This window comes from Drosophila albomicans, chromosome 2L (assembly GCF_009650485.2).
Source record: "Drosophila albomicans strain 15112-1751.03 chromosome 2L, ASM965048v2, whole genome shotgun sequence".
Taxonomy (NCBI): Eukaryota; Metazoa; Arthropoda; class Insecta; order Diptera; family Drosophilidae; genus Drosophila; species Drosophila albomicans.
In genome coordinates, this window is record NC_047628.2 from 22,479,216 (window position 1) to 22,495,238 (window position 16,023).

Here is a 16,023-nt window from a genome sequence, read left to right on the forward strand (position 1 = left end):
ACCTGAGCCTTTCTTTGTATTATTTCCTTTTCGTTTTGCTTCTTCTTTTGCTTTGCTCGATTTTCTTTGCCACTTTTCCAAACAGTTGGTGGTATCATCATCATGGTCCTCTACGTCATCGTTGTTATCGCTAAGCGCACCAACATCATCATCAGGTTGTGACGATCATTACTTCGTCTAAAGGTAACTCCCTCTCTTTTGCACTACAGTGATTGCAGTGGCAGCGCACAAAGACCCTGACTGCTTTTTTCTTCCACTTCTTAAATCTCAGCCGCATACCTTTGTTGTTATGCCTGTGCATGTGCGGGAGACAAGGTTGCCAGACTGTCGAATAATATAATCTCACGTGCGAACAGGTAGAAGAGGTAGGGTTAAATTTAATACAATACTATTGTAAATCTGTTGGTAAGAATCGATTATAATTACAAATTTTTTATATGCATTTATAATATAACTTATAAACTAGCCTGAATAAAAATTACCAAATATGTGGTTGAAAAAATGTCAAATAATTATTTCATTTATTGCGAGAATAACTTACACCCAAAACTCATATGGATTATGTATGATTGTATGCTTCTGATTGCACAGAACATCCACAACCCAATAAGTCGCATTGCTATGACAATTTCCATACAAACATATCTAATTATTTTTTTTTTAGATAACACTCTTATTACACAAGTCCCACCCTAATAGTTCTTGGAACAGCCCCAGCTCCAGTAGCAAACGGCCAACCGAGTTACTCCAACGTCGACACAGTGGAAATGAAGCGAAGCAGCACTCGTTCAGTGGCTAAATGCAATCTGGCAACCCGTGAGCCGTGAGTTGCTCCGTCTACCCTCGAAAACAGTAAGCAGTCGGTAAACAGGTAGCTCTCTAACTGACAATAACTCGTCGTACGTATGCACGTTCCGACTGTCTGTCAGTCCGTCTGCCTGTCCCATCCGTCCACCTCTGTCTGTGCTGTCCACAGCGTGCGACTGGCGGTCGGTTAGTTGTTGGTTTGCCAGTAGTTGTTTTTGTTGCTGCCATTGCTGTGTTGTTGTTGGGGGGTTTCTTACTTGGCTGGTTTAGAGCGCACGATCTCTCTCTCACTCTGTGTCTCTCTATGTCACATCGGCTTACACTTTTGCGCTCACCTCTCTCACGCGCTCGCTTATGCTCTCTCTCGCCACACACAAACGACGACAGCGACGACGTCAACAGCGGCTCGACAACTTTGAATTAGTCTTCGAGTGTTGATCAAAGCGAACGCACCTGCGCGCGGATCGTGCTTTTCACGATTCCAACAGTGCAATTGTATTCACGTATGTGTGAGTGTTAGTATTAAACGTACGCAAGTGTTCGTAGTATGTGTGAGTGAAAAATGCAGGCACAGTGAACTTGTTGCAGCGTCGCTTCGTTTGGCCGCCACCCCCTTCTCAACAAACGCCCCAACTGAAAAGCGCTTTTCAAAACGACGTCGCGCAGCCCAAGCGTGTCTCGCGTGTGTGCGTGTGTGTGAGTGTGTGTGGGAAGAGTTTGGGACTACTTGAGGAGCGAATTGGTAGCTGCACTGGCTTCAGCTCCTATTTCAAACAAAATGTAGAAAAACACATTTCAGCTGCCGTATCTCGTTCGTTCGTTCCTTCGTGCGTTGCTCGTTCGCTGACTCGGTTCGTTGGCTGAGTCGATCAGATCGGTTTGACTGGTTCGTTCGTTCGTTTGGTCGGTTCGGTTCGTTGGGTTTACGTTCCCTCTGCGTATTATTATTTTTTTGTTTTTGCTCGGCTTCTACGTGGTTTGTGGTAGCTGCTGCGGCTGCTGCTTTTGCTCCCGTAACACCCGCGACCGCTGGCGACTGATCGTGCCGTGATTGTATCGCACACATACAACGATGCACTGTGTGTTCGTGTGTGTGTATATGCAATATACAGTGTTATCGCAGCTTTAGCTAATCTGTATATTATATGCAACCCTTTATCTTCTACAGAGTGAAAAACGCCTACAGTAAATTACACAAAAATTTTGGCAAAATTGCCAAAGAAAAGAAACAACTTACAAGAAAACTACAAAAACTAAAATAAAGCATAAAAACTTGTTCACATCAACTGGGAATACAAGCCAAGCTCTAAACAGAGCCGCAGGCGCTCTTCCAAAATTGTTTTGCTGGTAAGTTTGCGCAAAGTTTTGAGTAACGCCCAACAAAAATATAAAAAAAATCAAATATCAAAAGATTCCACACACAACATAAAAAAAAAATTCCAAAGTTACCTGCCTTTTTTACTCTTTTTTTTTGTTTTTAGGGTCTAGCTAATTATTTTCTTTTTATTTTCGCTATGGCCAAAAGCAAATCACAGCGAGTAACAGTCAAGCAGCGAGTGGGCAACTCGAGAGAGAGAGCGAGAGAGAGCACAAACAGTGAATAAGAGAACGTAGTCGTGAGAGAGTTAAGCAGTGAGAGAGCGCATACAGCGAGTAGCAAAGTAAATAAAACACAAAAAAACAAAGCCAAGTTGACTGCCAAAACCTGCTCCAAACACACACACACACACAGCTTACATGTACACACACACACACATATGTACATGCACTGTGTATTGTAACTGAACGTTGGAGGCTCCTCCACAGTTGGCGGTTTTTTTTTCGTTTTTTTTTTTTTGTTGGGCGACTGTCGGCTGCCGCAGCGGCTTCCACTACAACTGCATGTGCCACTGTCATTGCCACCGAACTCAGTGTGGTGCCTGCCTGCCTGTTTGGCTGCTTGGCTGCCTGGCTGCGTTCCATTGACAGGCGGCCTGGCGCTCGACTCGTCGTCCAAGTCCCCGAGTCACTTTCGGGGCTCTGCGGCGATTCGGTTCGACGCGAGCTCGAACCTTCGCTTGGAATTTTTTGTTGTTGCTCGTGTATTTTTTTTTGGTTTTTTTGTGTGTGTTTCTGTAAACCGTAAACCAGTTCACTTGTAGCCAGTGCCAGTGGCCAGCTCTAAGCCTCAACCTCAGCTTCAGTTTCAGCTTCAGCATCAGCTTCAGTTTCAGCAGCTCTCGTCGTGCTCAATTTGAATCCGGTTTTTTTGGACTTGGCTGCGATGTTCGTCGACGTTGTCTTGGCCATCGTCGTCGTCGTCGTCGTCGTCGTCGTCGTCGTCGTTTGCCAGCTTGGCTTGCCGCGCGCTTTAATTGTTCAGAACGTGTGTCCAAAGAGGAAACGCAATTGCCGCAAGCTTCTGTTGGGTTTCGGTTCGACTCTCTGGGGTTTTGGGGTTTGGTCTTGGGGTTCGACTGCTTCAGTTTCGTACCATCATCGCGCTGCAGCATCTTTGTGCTTATTTTCCTTTGATTTCTTTTAAATGCTACAGTATGGTATAGTTTTTTTCTTTCTTTTTTTTTTGTTGTCTTCAGATCTCTTCTTTTCTCTGCTGCCGTTGTTGTTGTTGTTGAATATTTAAATCGCCTCCCGCGCTCCCACAGTCAGTCGATAGGGCTACGGGAATGGAATAGAAAGGGGTTCTCTGAGCTCCATTCGCTGCGGTTCTATAGAGCCATTGGGCTTTTGTTTCGCTCGAGTGGAGCTAGAGCTCTCGAACTCTTTTGATTTTTCATCATTGTTTGTTTATAGGCAATTTGATCGGTGGCCGGTTCCCACTTTATTTTATTTTACATACTACTATTTTAGCATAAGAATAGCCACATAAAACTTTATTGCATTCGGTATGTTATTTCTGGGTGGGTTTCTTTCTTTTCTTAGTTTTTTTTAGTTTTTCGTTGTCATACTTATTAGTGCAACGGATGCCCTCAGTGGGGAGACGCGTTGAACCCCGAAAATGGCGCTCAATAAAAAAGCGAAATTAATTAAAAAATCAGGCAAATTAAAAACGTCTAAATGTTGAGTGAAACAAAAGGCGACACTTAACTGAGTGGTCATAAACCTAATAACAATGGTCCATACAATTGGCCATAAAAGGCGAAGCTTTTTCTTAACGCTCTGCCACGCCCATTTGGCACGTGTTTTTAACTGGCGCTTGATAGACTCTAGACTCTAGTCTCTCAAGAGTGACTCTTGAGACGCGAGACAAGTTTTTTCTTGTTGTATTTTTATTTCGTTTTATTTCCGATCAGTTTTCGATGATGAAATTAAATTCTGTCCCATTACAATATGAATACATTGAGTGGGGCGATCATAATGTGAATAATCTCCAGTCTTTCCCCAAAAAGAACTGTCGATAAACTAGCTAAGAGTATAACAGATCGGTTCGGCATGAAGTAACCCATGATTGGGCATTCTTTTTATACACACAATGGACCTCAGTCGAGAGATCGTCTTAGTGTGAATAGCGCAAGTCATAAGAAGCATGACAAACGATCGGCTTAAACAGATTAACTTTTTGCCGAATAGTGTAGAACAAATGGCACAAAGGAGAAAACCAGAGCACACACAAAAACTCACACAAGGAAAACTTTAAGATCATAGATAAACTCATAAATTCGCAGATTAAAGTTGGTATAAAGTAGAAGAAGAAAAAACCACCAAGTACAGCTATGATTTCTCCAAGAATTTTATTCAAATATTTAAAATATTATTTGGATAATTTTTACAGTTGATTTCCACGTCATGATGACTATCACATTACGAGTATTATCAACCCACTTTGATTTGTATTAGTTTAAACAGTAGCAACAACAGTGGCATGTTTTTGCATTATTTGCATTTGCATGAAAAATTAGCATTAGCATTGTCAGTATCTTTGGCATTGACTTGAGTATTTACAGTAGCTAAAGTCATTTGAATTATTTTGTTAGCGTTCACTTTATTTGGTTTCATTCGAAATAGGATTAACATTGCATTAGTATTAATTATTGTTAATAATTGTATAGAATTTATGTAAATCGTATTCGCAATGATAACTTGTTAATATTTTAATATACTAAGTCAGTATTATTCTACTAACAATACCAATGTCATTTGTATTTAGTAAATGCTTTAGCATAATTAAGTAAAAAAATCATTATCATTGTGATAGCCTTAGCTTTGCGTTGAATATTACTAGCTACATTATTATTTATAATATCAGAGTAATATCATTAAAAGACTTGCCTTTTATCTTTGATAATATTATAGTAATACCATTAGTAGATTTCATTTGAAGCACGAAAAGAAGATGCCTTAAATGAATGTTGAATTCAACGATCATAATAATTATAAATGATGTGTTTTCAATTTAAGCGAACAAGCTTAGTAATCTATGCAGCCAGCCAGCTGCATTGCGATCCCATAAAACTTCATTAGCAGTTCTTGAGGCTGGCACAAAACTGCAAAGCTTTCAAATTAATGACTGCGCACTTACACGCAGCTAAACAGAAAGAGATAGATGTGCAGAGATGAAAGAGAGAGCGAGAGAGAGAGGCGAGGGTATGTGTAAATCGCATAGATATTAATCAAGCAAATTATAGACACGAAGAAGCAGCTAGGCAGCTCTAGGAGCAGATGAGGCTGAGGAGCTGGAAGCAATGATTATGGCTAGAGATTTTAATAGCTTCGACCATAATCTGAAATGGAGGTTTGGTCACAAGCAAGCAAGCAAAAAGGGTTGCCAGATTAACGCAGCTATACATATGAATGCACTATAATTATAAGTCTCCCCTCTCTCTCTCTCTCTTTACGCACTCTCCAATCTCTGCTGTCCAGCACTCTTCGCATCTCATCTGTTGCGCTCGAGGTTCTTTTAGTTTTTTGTTGTTGTTGATTATTAGCTACCTTTGCTGTTGAGCCTGGCCTGAAGGCCTGAAGGGATTAAAACCGAAAAGAGCCTGACCCTTTTTTTTTGTTCATTTCTGTCCCTGTCTCTGTCTCTGTGTTGTTTGTTTGTTGTTGTTGCTGTTTTGTAAGCAAAGTGAAGTAGTGGTCCAAGCCAAGATATGAGAGTCGAGGGACAAAACTTCGTCTCGTTTCTACGCAAACATTAAATCCCTCTGCGCATGTGTATGTGTGTGCCAGTGTGTGTTTGTATATTCATTTCTTCTGCTTTTTTATCAACTGTTTTGAACCTTTCCACTGACTATGCGCGTCTGCTGGTCTCTCGTTGGCCCGTTGTTTACACAAAGCCCATACCCAGGGCCCAGACGAAGTCGCGAGTCGAGTCGAGTTGAATCGAGTCTCGAGACCTGGCAGCAGGCAGCAGCAAAGTGGCAGCCAAATTGCTCCTCGATATCTTTTATTTTCTTTGCCAGCCAGTAGTTGTAGTTGTTGTTGTTGTTGCTGTTGCTGTCGCTGCGTTGTTGTTTCTTATTATTATTATTATTTTTGTTCGTTTTTTTTCTCTTTTTTATTATATGTATGCATACACACACATTTAAGCCTTTGGCTTCATTTCTGGGCAACCGTTTGCGCAAACGCTCCCTATAGCTACGTATATATATACTGTGTGTATCTGTTGTGTATCTCTGAAAGTACACACAACTCTCTACCTCTCTATCTTTCCCTTTCCCTCTCACTCTCTCGCTCATTGCTGCGACTTCGCATTTTGCTGATGTCCATTATTTACATTAATTTTATTTGTTTTTCTTATTTGGCGTTGACGTTTCAAAAGTGCCGATGTTTCAGAAGATAATGAACGCTCAATCGCGTATACTGTGTACACACAGCGAGCGAGCGAGACAGCGAGAGACAGACAGAGAGAGAGAGAGAGAGAGGAGAGGTAGAGGGTCGAGCTGTTGGACAGTTAGACAGTTACGACAGTTGAGGCAGTTAAACAGACAGTACTGGAGACATACGAGCCATTCGAGTCATAAATGCATAAGTGAGAAAAATAAAGTTGAAACCTAGAAAAAAATATATATATACATATGAGTACATGAAAAGATATAGATACAGATACAGATACAATGAAAAACCCCAAAACGGGTTACTTTTTATTCGTTGTTGTTGTTGTTGTCTCGAGCTGAGTCGAGGCTACCAGAGATACGTATCTCTGGCTCGCATGTGGTGTGAGATATGCGTGATGTGGTTGCTCAGTTTACTTGCAGTCGAGTCGAGCTGAGTACTGTGAGGAGGGAGGAGGAAGGAGAGAGTCAGGGGATAATCGGGCGTATGAGTAATGTGACCAAATGGCACAGAAAAATGGGTGAGATTTCAGTAAATGAAGCGATACGATTACAATCAGGAAAACCATTCATTTCAAGTGTGACATTTTTGTTTTTCAAATGGAAATAATATTCCAGAGCATTAACTAAGGTGATCGCTTTAAAGTAGACAAAATATCATGTTATTTTAATGAGTTCTAAGAAAATGAGTAATTTTGTTAGCATAATTAAGAATTATGTGTTATATAAGCAGTAACCAAATATTTCATTCAAATATTGTTTCTAGTTCTGGTCAAAATGACGTTTGCAATTGACAAAAGACCAGTTGGATTTCTTTTGAATTCTTTGGAAATGTATTGAATTCATTCATAAAACGATGGGGAACTAAAATCATAATCTATTTTTATGGTCAAGTAAACAAAAAGTATTCGAAAATACAATTGATTATATAATCAGATTAAACTGATTTATGTTCATAGAAGATATTAGAACTTAAATTTTTTGATAACTAATAGAAGATATTAGAACTTAACTTTTTTTGAAAACTAAATAGATTCGTATATGAAACTTGTTGAATAGTGGAGCACTTCATTACTTGTAGCTAAACACTTGTTTTAGGCCCTTTCGAGCCACGCGTTTGCCATTTCTAACAATCCATCTTGCTTGTCTTAAACTAAGCTGACAGTTGAGCTCATTTCTCTCTTCCCTCCCTCGAAGTTATGCAGATGAGTTGGGCAGAGTGAGAGGAAGAGTTGCCTACGCTTGTGTCTCGAATGATGCAGCACTTCCAACCGCAACTATCTAAATACTTGAGCTCGTGCGTTTGCTGATGCATCTCATGGCAGACAGGCAGAAAAATACAGAAAAATACGTGAAAATCACGATGTCAAAACTCATTTTCAAGTCGACGAGAACGTTTTACATTTTTACAGCAAAATGATAAGCAAAACTGTCATTGCACAGGCAACTGGTAGACTGTAAGACTGCGAAGACAGCCAAGATTGCGAAGACACAGAAGAGTGTGGAGGCGGGGGCGGGGGTAGTGACAGTGGCAGTTTTTCTTCTTCTTTTTATTTTGTTTTTTGCGCTTTATGCACAACTGGTTATAAGACATTTAAATGAGGCTTTAACGCAACAAAGTTTTATGGCCGATCCAGCGACAATATGATCGTCATTATCATTATCTTGGCATTACTTTTTTGTTGCTGTTGTCGGTGGATTTTTTCCTCTCTTTTGTTTTCTTTTCTTGTCGTTTCTTCTGGCGGCGTATTATCGTGACGATCACGTTCCAGATGCAAAACCCCAGAGCTACCAGAAGCCAAAGACAAAGATGAAGACGAAGACGAAGCTGCTGAAGCTCCTGTTGCGTAAATCCAGTAAGCATTCAGTCAGTCAGTCAGTCAGGTCGTCTCGGGTTCGCTTTGCCACTCGGATTGGGATTTCGATGTCGCGAAGTCGGAGTCAGGTTCGGGATCGAGACCGAGATCGGGTTTTTATTTTTTTCTTTTTTTTTCTGTGGCTGTGACTAACTGGCTGAAATGCCTGACTGACTGCCGCTTAGGCTACCAGTTGCATTTCTATGGCTGCCAAATGCTAGTCTCTTTATCGCTACTCACTCTCCCCACATCTCTTGTTTTTTTTTTTTGTATCTATGTATGTGTATCTGTATCTGAGTATGTGTGTCTGTGTTTATATCGTTACTACTGTGCTGTGCCTCGCTTACTGACTCAGTCAGGTTTTCAGACGCACAATCTTATCTAACCTGGCAGCGTCGACAACTCCAACGGCAACCGCGTCAACTCGTTTCTGTTGCTGTTTCTGTTTCTGTTCACAGTTTAGTTCAGTTTGCTTCAGTTGAATTGAGTTGAGTTTCACTTGCCGCCGCCGCCGTCGTCGCGTTTGCTGATAAACCCAAAAAAAGAATTGTACATAAATAAAACTAGTAGAGAATAACCCTAGAAAACCCACTTGAAAATCTGCAAATACCCTATTGCAAAGTCAATCTTACTAAGTGTGTGTGCTGTGGAAAACATTTGCCTGCAAGTTAAAGCCAAAGGTGTGCAAGCATTATATTTAATGAGATGTCAACAAATAACAACATTTACAAAACAATGCAATATGAATAAAGTCGTCTTAATTCAAACTAAATTTAAAAAATATTTTCATTTTTAAATAAATAATAATATAATACAATAATAATAATAATATACACAAAAACCCAGTTTCTATCAAATAATGAATATGTTAATAAAGTAATGCACCTATAACAAAAAATGAAAAATATATAAATGCGTATAAAAATAATAAAACAGATTTATATTTTTTTTCACTTTTTGTTATATGTAGGTGCATATAATATAAATAAACGATTATTTATTTAAAAAAAATAAAAAAAATAAAATAAATAAAATAAAATAAAATTACTAATGAATATGAAAGCTGATATTTGAATAAATGTTTTCTTTAAAATTGAAATGTTTATAAAATGCGCGTCTATAATTAAAAAAGAAATATCTGTACTTTAGTCGAAGGCCCCAGCAGCCAGTACTCTCTTCTCTATTTAAATGTAGTATTAAATACTAGATTTAATATAATAAAATAATTAAATCTGTACTTTAACATACGATTTCTTAGAAGCTTGTCACTTCCATATATGTTAGAACTGTTACAAAGTGCCACCCCAAGGGAGGCATGCCTCAAGCGGAGCCGAAAAGGGTATTGGCAAGGCAAGGGGAAATAAACAGTTTATTGGACTTGACGAGCAATTAAGATAAACCCATAGAGCCCAATAAGCCGCAACAATTAACACAACATTTGACTAATTGTTATTTCTTCCCCTCTATCCCTCTCTCGTTCTCGTTTCGTTTCGTTTATCTTGTGCAGGTGAAGGTCTGACGGCATGTGAGTAGCACTCGATATGCCCACGGACAGCACAGGGAGCGAGGGCGGAGGCGCCATTCCCATGCTGCGCGCCTCTCGCATGGATCAGTTTATGTCAACAGTGGCAGCGGTGGCAGCCGCAGCCAACAGTGCTGGAGGAGGAGCTCCTGGGGGAGGAGGAGGAAGCAGTGGCTCCAACGGGACAGCCAACGGAGGAGGAGGAGGAGATGGAGCGGGCAGTGGCGGCAGCGACTCTCGCAACTCATCAGCTAGCAGGATCTCGGCAGCAGCGGCTGCCTACGAAACCCAATTGGCCTATCAGCAGCACCTGGCCGCCTCGGGGCTGCACGGTGGACCGCACGGACCGCCGCCACATCATCGCGAGATATCGGCCTTTGTGCCCGTGCTGCCCACGCGGCAGGCACTCGAGGCCAAGGCTCGAGCCGGCAGCAATTCCAACTACGAGATCATTGCCATGATGGCCGACAAGCGCAAAGAGTTGGCGCTCCGCGAGGCAGCTGCTGCGGCTGCCATGTTGGGCCGAGGTGGACCACCGGGTGGACCGCCCGGAGTACCGCCTGGAGTAACTGGAGTACTGTATGCCCCACCACCGCCACCGCCATATCTAACCGGACCCGGACCATCGCCCACAGCTGGTGGCAGTTTTCCCTTTCCGCCCGGAGCAGCAACAGCGGCGGCGTTATTCCCACCTGGGTTGGGACCGGGAATGCACGCTGGTTTGGATAGGCGTTTGTTGCGTGCACCTGGTCGGGCCTCGAGGCCGAAGAAGCAGTTCATCTGCAAGTTCTGCAATCGCCAGTTCACCAAGTCGTACAATCTGCTGATCCACGAGCGCACACACACCGATGAGCGGCCCTACTCCTGTGATATTTGCGGCAAGGCTTTCAGGCGACAGGACCATTTGAGGGACCACAGGTGAGTGTGCCCAGGTGTGGCGAGTGTGCGGGGGGAGCGTGGGGAGCGGGAGGGGACGCGTTGCAGGGGCGTGTCTGGTGCTGGTAATTGCTGGCATGCCTCGAGGCAGCCGAGCAGCAAAGAAGCCAAAGAACTTGCAAAAAAATATTAAGAAATGGTTATAGTATAGTCGACTACGATATGCACTACACAAATAGTGTGGGATTTGTGAATTTTCAATGAGAGTAAGGGATTTAAGATTATTATTGTAAAGTTTCTTAACAACTATTCTTTATTTTAAAAGGTAATGGTTGTATTATTCAAATATTGAATGATAGACTACTTATAAATATTATGGGAAAGCTCCTTAACAACTATTCTTTATTTCAAAAAGTAATGATTGCATTATTCAAATATTAAATGATAGACAACTTAGAAATAATGTAGAGAAACAAGAGAATATCTAAAAATGTAATTTCAAGTCTGCTTAAATTCAATTAATTTGCTTTTTTGCAAAGAGAATTTCCAGCAGCATTTACCTTCTTCAAACAAATTATAAACTCGTATATCGAAAGTCTGATGTATATACCATATTATAAATTCTGAGGAAATTTCAATAAATTCAAATTCTAGGAAAGATTTTAAGTGCCTGTATAAAATGTTGAGGTAATCTATGTAGTTCAATACGCATAAAGTAATATATTACTGATTCATCATATTGCCAACTCACGTAGTATTATCAGAGCCAAACTGCTTGTCGAAATGTGCTGGCCGCACTCACAGTGTTAGCCAAGTTAGGGTAAGAAACACGCCGCAAAAGACAAAGTTAATTAACTTTGTTGGTTTTCATTTCTTTGAAAGGCAGTTGAAAGGGAAGCGGGACAGTGACAGAGACAGAGACAGGGGCAGGGGCAACGAGTATTGTGTGAGTTGTATACAGTACTTTATGCAGAGGGTACTCGTTAGACTGTGTTTGTGTTTTTGGTAGAGAGAGATAGACGGGCACCAGCAGCTTGGGCAGCTTGGACTCGCAGCTTTGCTGTCCAGCTTTGTCCGGCTGGCCGCGACGTTCTGTCTTTTGATCGCTTCGGTTTCGGTCCATTTGTCGTTTGTTTGCTTTGCCGCAAGGCTAATTCTTCAGACCGCAGAGCAAAGAGTGAAGATGCAGAGACGAAGACGAAGATGAAGATGAAGACAGGGAAAGGGGCGAGTCAAAAAGAATCTCGGTGCGCCTTGAAGCTGCCCGAAGCAAAAGCAAAAGCAAGTGGAGATATTAAGCTGGAGAACCTGTTTCTGTTTCATGCCACAGCAGCAGCTGCTGTTGATGCTGATGTTGCTGATGCTGCTGCGGCTGCTGGTTGTTTTTGTTATTCTTGTTGTTGTTGTTGTTGCTGTTATGGCCAACAACAAGTGGACGCCATTGCCAAAGATGGCGGCCATAAACATAAAATATATCAGCGCACTTTATCTGGGCAGATAATGCCGCCCCAGACACAGCACACAGCACAGATAACTGTCAACTCAAGAGCTACCAGAAGCCAAAGCAGCAGCAGCAGCAGCTACTCAACCATCCGCCCACGCAGCATGTCGAGTCATACTAATCCCTCATTCTCTTTCTCCCCCCTCTCTCAGGTATATCCACTCGAAGGAGAAGCCCTTCAAGTGCACCGAGTGCGGCAAGGGCTTCTGCCAGTCACGCACTCTGGCCGTGCACAAGATCCTGCACATGGAGGAATCGCCACACAAGTGTCCCGTCTGCAGTCGCAGCTTTAACCAGCGCTCGAACCTCAAGACGCATCTCTTAACCCACACCGATCACAAACCCTACGAGTGCTCCTCCTGCGGCAAAGTCTTTCGACGCAACTGCGATCTGCGACGACACGCTCTCACCCATGCGGTGGGTGAGGTCAACAGCGCCGACTATGTGGATGTGGGCGAGGAGGACGAGCCAAGGCATTTAAGTGGCGATGAGGAGGACTCACTGCTTGAGGTCGACTCACCTCGCCAGTCACCTGTGCACAATTTGAGCGAGAAGTCGGAAACCGATGAAGCGGAACGCATGCGTCTCAAACGCAAGGCGCCAGGTGGCAGCAACAGCAGCAGCAGTAATAACCACAGCAGCAGTGTGAGGTATGAGCACGATGACAGCGAGGAGGAGTTCGATGAGTACGACGAGGAGGAGGAACTGCATGAGGCAGGCGGCGCCTTGGACCTGGCCGAGGATGAGGATCTCGAAGCGGAGACCGAGGAGGAGAAGGCCGAAGCAGCGCTTGTGGCACGCTTCAAGGCCGGACGCAGTGCAGCTGCAAGCACAGCGGCCAAGTCGGAACGGGGTCAGGGTGTCACCCATTGTCATCATGAGGGCGGCGAAACGTACACGATGCGACCGCATGGCGAACGTCAGCTGGAGGAGACGCCACCAGCATCAGCAGCAGCAGCGGCCAGTGTTGCTGCCTCATTTATGCCCAGCTTGCGCTATGCAGCAGCGCCAGGACCTCCTCCTCCGGGAGCTGCGTTACATCCAGCACATGCAGCGCATCTGCTCGCTGCTGCCAATGGCGATCCCTATTTGCCCATGCTGCATGTGCGTCGCGATCTGCACCACAAGACGCTCAATCTGAGCAAAGCGCCACCGCCAACGGCAACCGCAACAGCACCACAGCAACAACCACCACCACCACCGCCCAGCATCAGCACCAGCGTTGAGCCAACGCGACCGCCTTCGCAACCGTTGCACTCGCCGCACGAGGCAATGCCCAGCTTCCTGGGCTCGATACCGGTGAGGAAACGCATTCTGCCGCCGCCTCCACCTCTGGTGGATCTGGTGGTGGATCATCAGCGTACATTCCTCGAGAATCAGAGCATATATGCGCTCAACATGTCGCGACATCCGCCGAGGCAGCTACTTTGCAAACCCCCGCAGCCAGCAGAGAGTTGTGTAACGTCCGAAAAGGAAGTGGTGATAAGTGGTGCAGCATCTACAGCACAGGCAGCTGTTGCACCACCGCCACCACCGCAAGCTACAGCAGCAGCGGCACCAGCAGCGCCTGTTGCACCAGCAGCGCCTCGACGCACCGGCTTCAGCATTGAGGATATTATGCGACGCTGATCGGAATAGAAGAAGATAAATCTGGATAATGGCACGCTATTTAGCCATAAGTGCACTTTTAGTACATTTTAGTACAATGTCTGCCCAGGCAAGGCAATAAGTATAACTGTAAACTGTAAGCTTAGCATTTAGTACATTGATTTTTAAGTGGAAAGTGCCACAGTTTGTTGTTGCATTATGTTCGAGCAGGACGGCATTATGCTTTTAGTATATTTTTAGTCTAAAATAAGTTGTAGCTATTTGTATGTTATTGCATTTTGTGCTTTTAGTACGCATTTTAGTACTAAGCATGCACACGCATCATTTTAGATCATCTTAGCTATTTAATTTGAGAGTCTATCGCCTTAGTTTAGGCCCCCAACACTAAGTGTTGTTGTTTCTTTTATTTAGCAATTAAATTTGAAACGAAAAATGAAGAAAAAAAAATCAAACACAAAAACAAAAAACATAATAAATAAATACTTGTATACAACTTTAATTTATGTTTAATGTTTAAGATAATCTTGGATCGTTATGTAAACACGAAATCGTATCAAGATTTTTGCTGAGGGAAAAAAAGGTTGAAAGTAAAAGTAGCTTAGAAATAAAACACACGCAAAAACATAGCAACAGCAACAACAACAATTACAATAATAATATTAACAAAAATACAATATATAACATTCCAGTTACATTTTATAGGCTTAATTTATAGATTAATCGTAAGCATAACATAGAGCAACATATATATTTAGTTGTAGATAGCGTTTTAGTACGTCCTTCTAGCATTCCATGGTCTTCCTTCAATTTGAAATGATTTCTCTAGATTCGACACAATATATACACATTTAAATAGAAGTAAACATATAGCAATAGCAATAAAAATCTAAATCAAAATCAAAATATATTTAAATAAAGTTTGCATTGAATTAATCAACTATGTATTTTTTTCAAAGTTTATGTTAGTTTTAGTACCTTTTTGGGTTTTTGCTATTATATGGGCTTTCAGCTGTGTGTGATTCATTCAGCAGCCGGATTGATGGAGCCCATCAATCAAGTGTCAGCCCGCTGCCATTATAAACTTGTACTTCAGGCACGTTTCGCATAGGTCTCTTCCTAGACGGGTTTTTTTTTTCTGTGCTTCTTAGGACGGGGGAGTGGCGGGGAAGGGCGGAGAGGTCTTGGGCATTGCCACGCACAATTCGAGGCTCAATTCAAGGCAGATTCAAAGTGTTGCACTCGAACACGTAGAAAGTTCAATTAATGCGGCACGTAAATTGTTGTCATCATCAAATTGTGGCGGCAGCAGGAAACTTTATAGGTGCCCCCCACCCCGCATGCGCATTGGCTGACAACATCAATCGTTGAACTATAAAAAAAAAACACAAAATTAACCAGAAACATAATAATATTAACCAAGATGAGGCAATGATGATATCACCAGCCATCATCAGTTGCCGCCCGCACGTGAGTTGCCTTCACAACAATTCACTCTGCGTGAATGCGTGAGAATTAAGCTGAAATTTCTAAAATGTCGCCAAAGCGTACGGAATGAATGTATAAATAACTCCTTGATGCGATGCCATGAATGAAAAATGATTTGGCACATTTTAAAATATTAGCCTTCAATTGTTTAATAACAAAAGGATTTAGAATATCAGTATTAGCCTTAAAGTACACTTTGCTTAGGTTTTCTACTTAGTTTAATTTATTTACGCTAGGTGGCTAAATCAATTTTGTATACACCAGCCTAAGAGTATGCCTCATTTAAAAGTTACAATAAATTAGTTGCATTCATATACGCTAGGTGGAATTATAGCAAATGCATTTATTGGGGCGAATAATCAATGCGGCGCCGAAAAGTATGCAATCATAAATTAACGATAGCAGTAGTTTAATTTTTCAGCAACAGATGGCTTTTTATATCTGTAGTCTGTTGCAACTTCTCGTATGATTGATTTTTGAATTAAGTATATTAATTTAATATAACTACATAAACTTTCTTTGGTAAGTTCAAAAATAAATATTATTTTATAAGTTTTGCATATTTATTATTCACAACAAGGGCTAAATTCGTGT

At 42.2% G+C, this 16,023-nt stretch overlaps 1 protein-coding gene across 4 annotated transcripts; it reads left to right on the top strand.

The window, feature by feature from the left end:
* Positions 1–1,227: 1,227 nt before the first annotated feature.
* On the top strand, positions 1,228–14,881 carry LOC117566232 (protein bowel). 4 transcript variants are annotated; one of them, XM_052003237.1, is made up of 4 exons: positions 1,230–1,310; positions 1,976–2,154; positions 9,945–10,877; positions 12,489–14,881. In XM_052003237.1, the coding sequence occupies exons 3-4, from the start codon at positions 9,979–9,981 to the stop codon at positions 13,963–13,965; spliced, it is 2,376 nt and encodes a 791-aa protein (XP_051859197.1). In that variant the 5' UTR covers positions 1,230–1,310; positions 1,976–2,154; positions 9,945–9,978; the 3' UTR covers positions 13,966–14,881. The 4 variants fall into 4 exon arrangements, with proteins under 4 accessions (XP_034101670.1, XP_051859197.1, XP_051859196.1 ...); XM_052003236.1 differs by having other exon boundaries at positions 1,231–1,316; XM_034245779.2 differs by having other exon boundaries at positions 1,228–2,154.
* Positions 14,882–16,023: the final 1,142 nt, after the last annotated feature.

Coding starts and splice junctions, on each gene's coding strand:
- LOC117566232 (XM_034245779.2), top strand. CDS start 9,979: ATGCCCACGGACAGCACAGGGAGCGAGGGCGGAGGCGCCATTCCCATG. Junction 10,878..12,488: donor GACCATTTGAGGGACCACAG/GTGAGTGTGCCC, acceptor CCCCTCTCTCAG/GTATATCCACTCGAAGGAGA.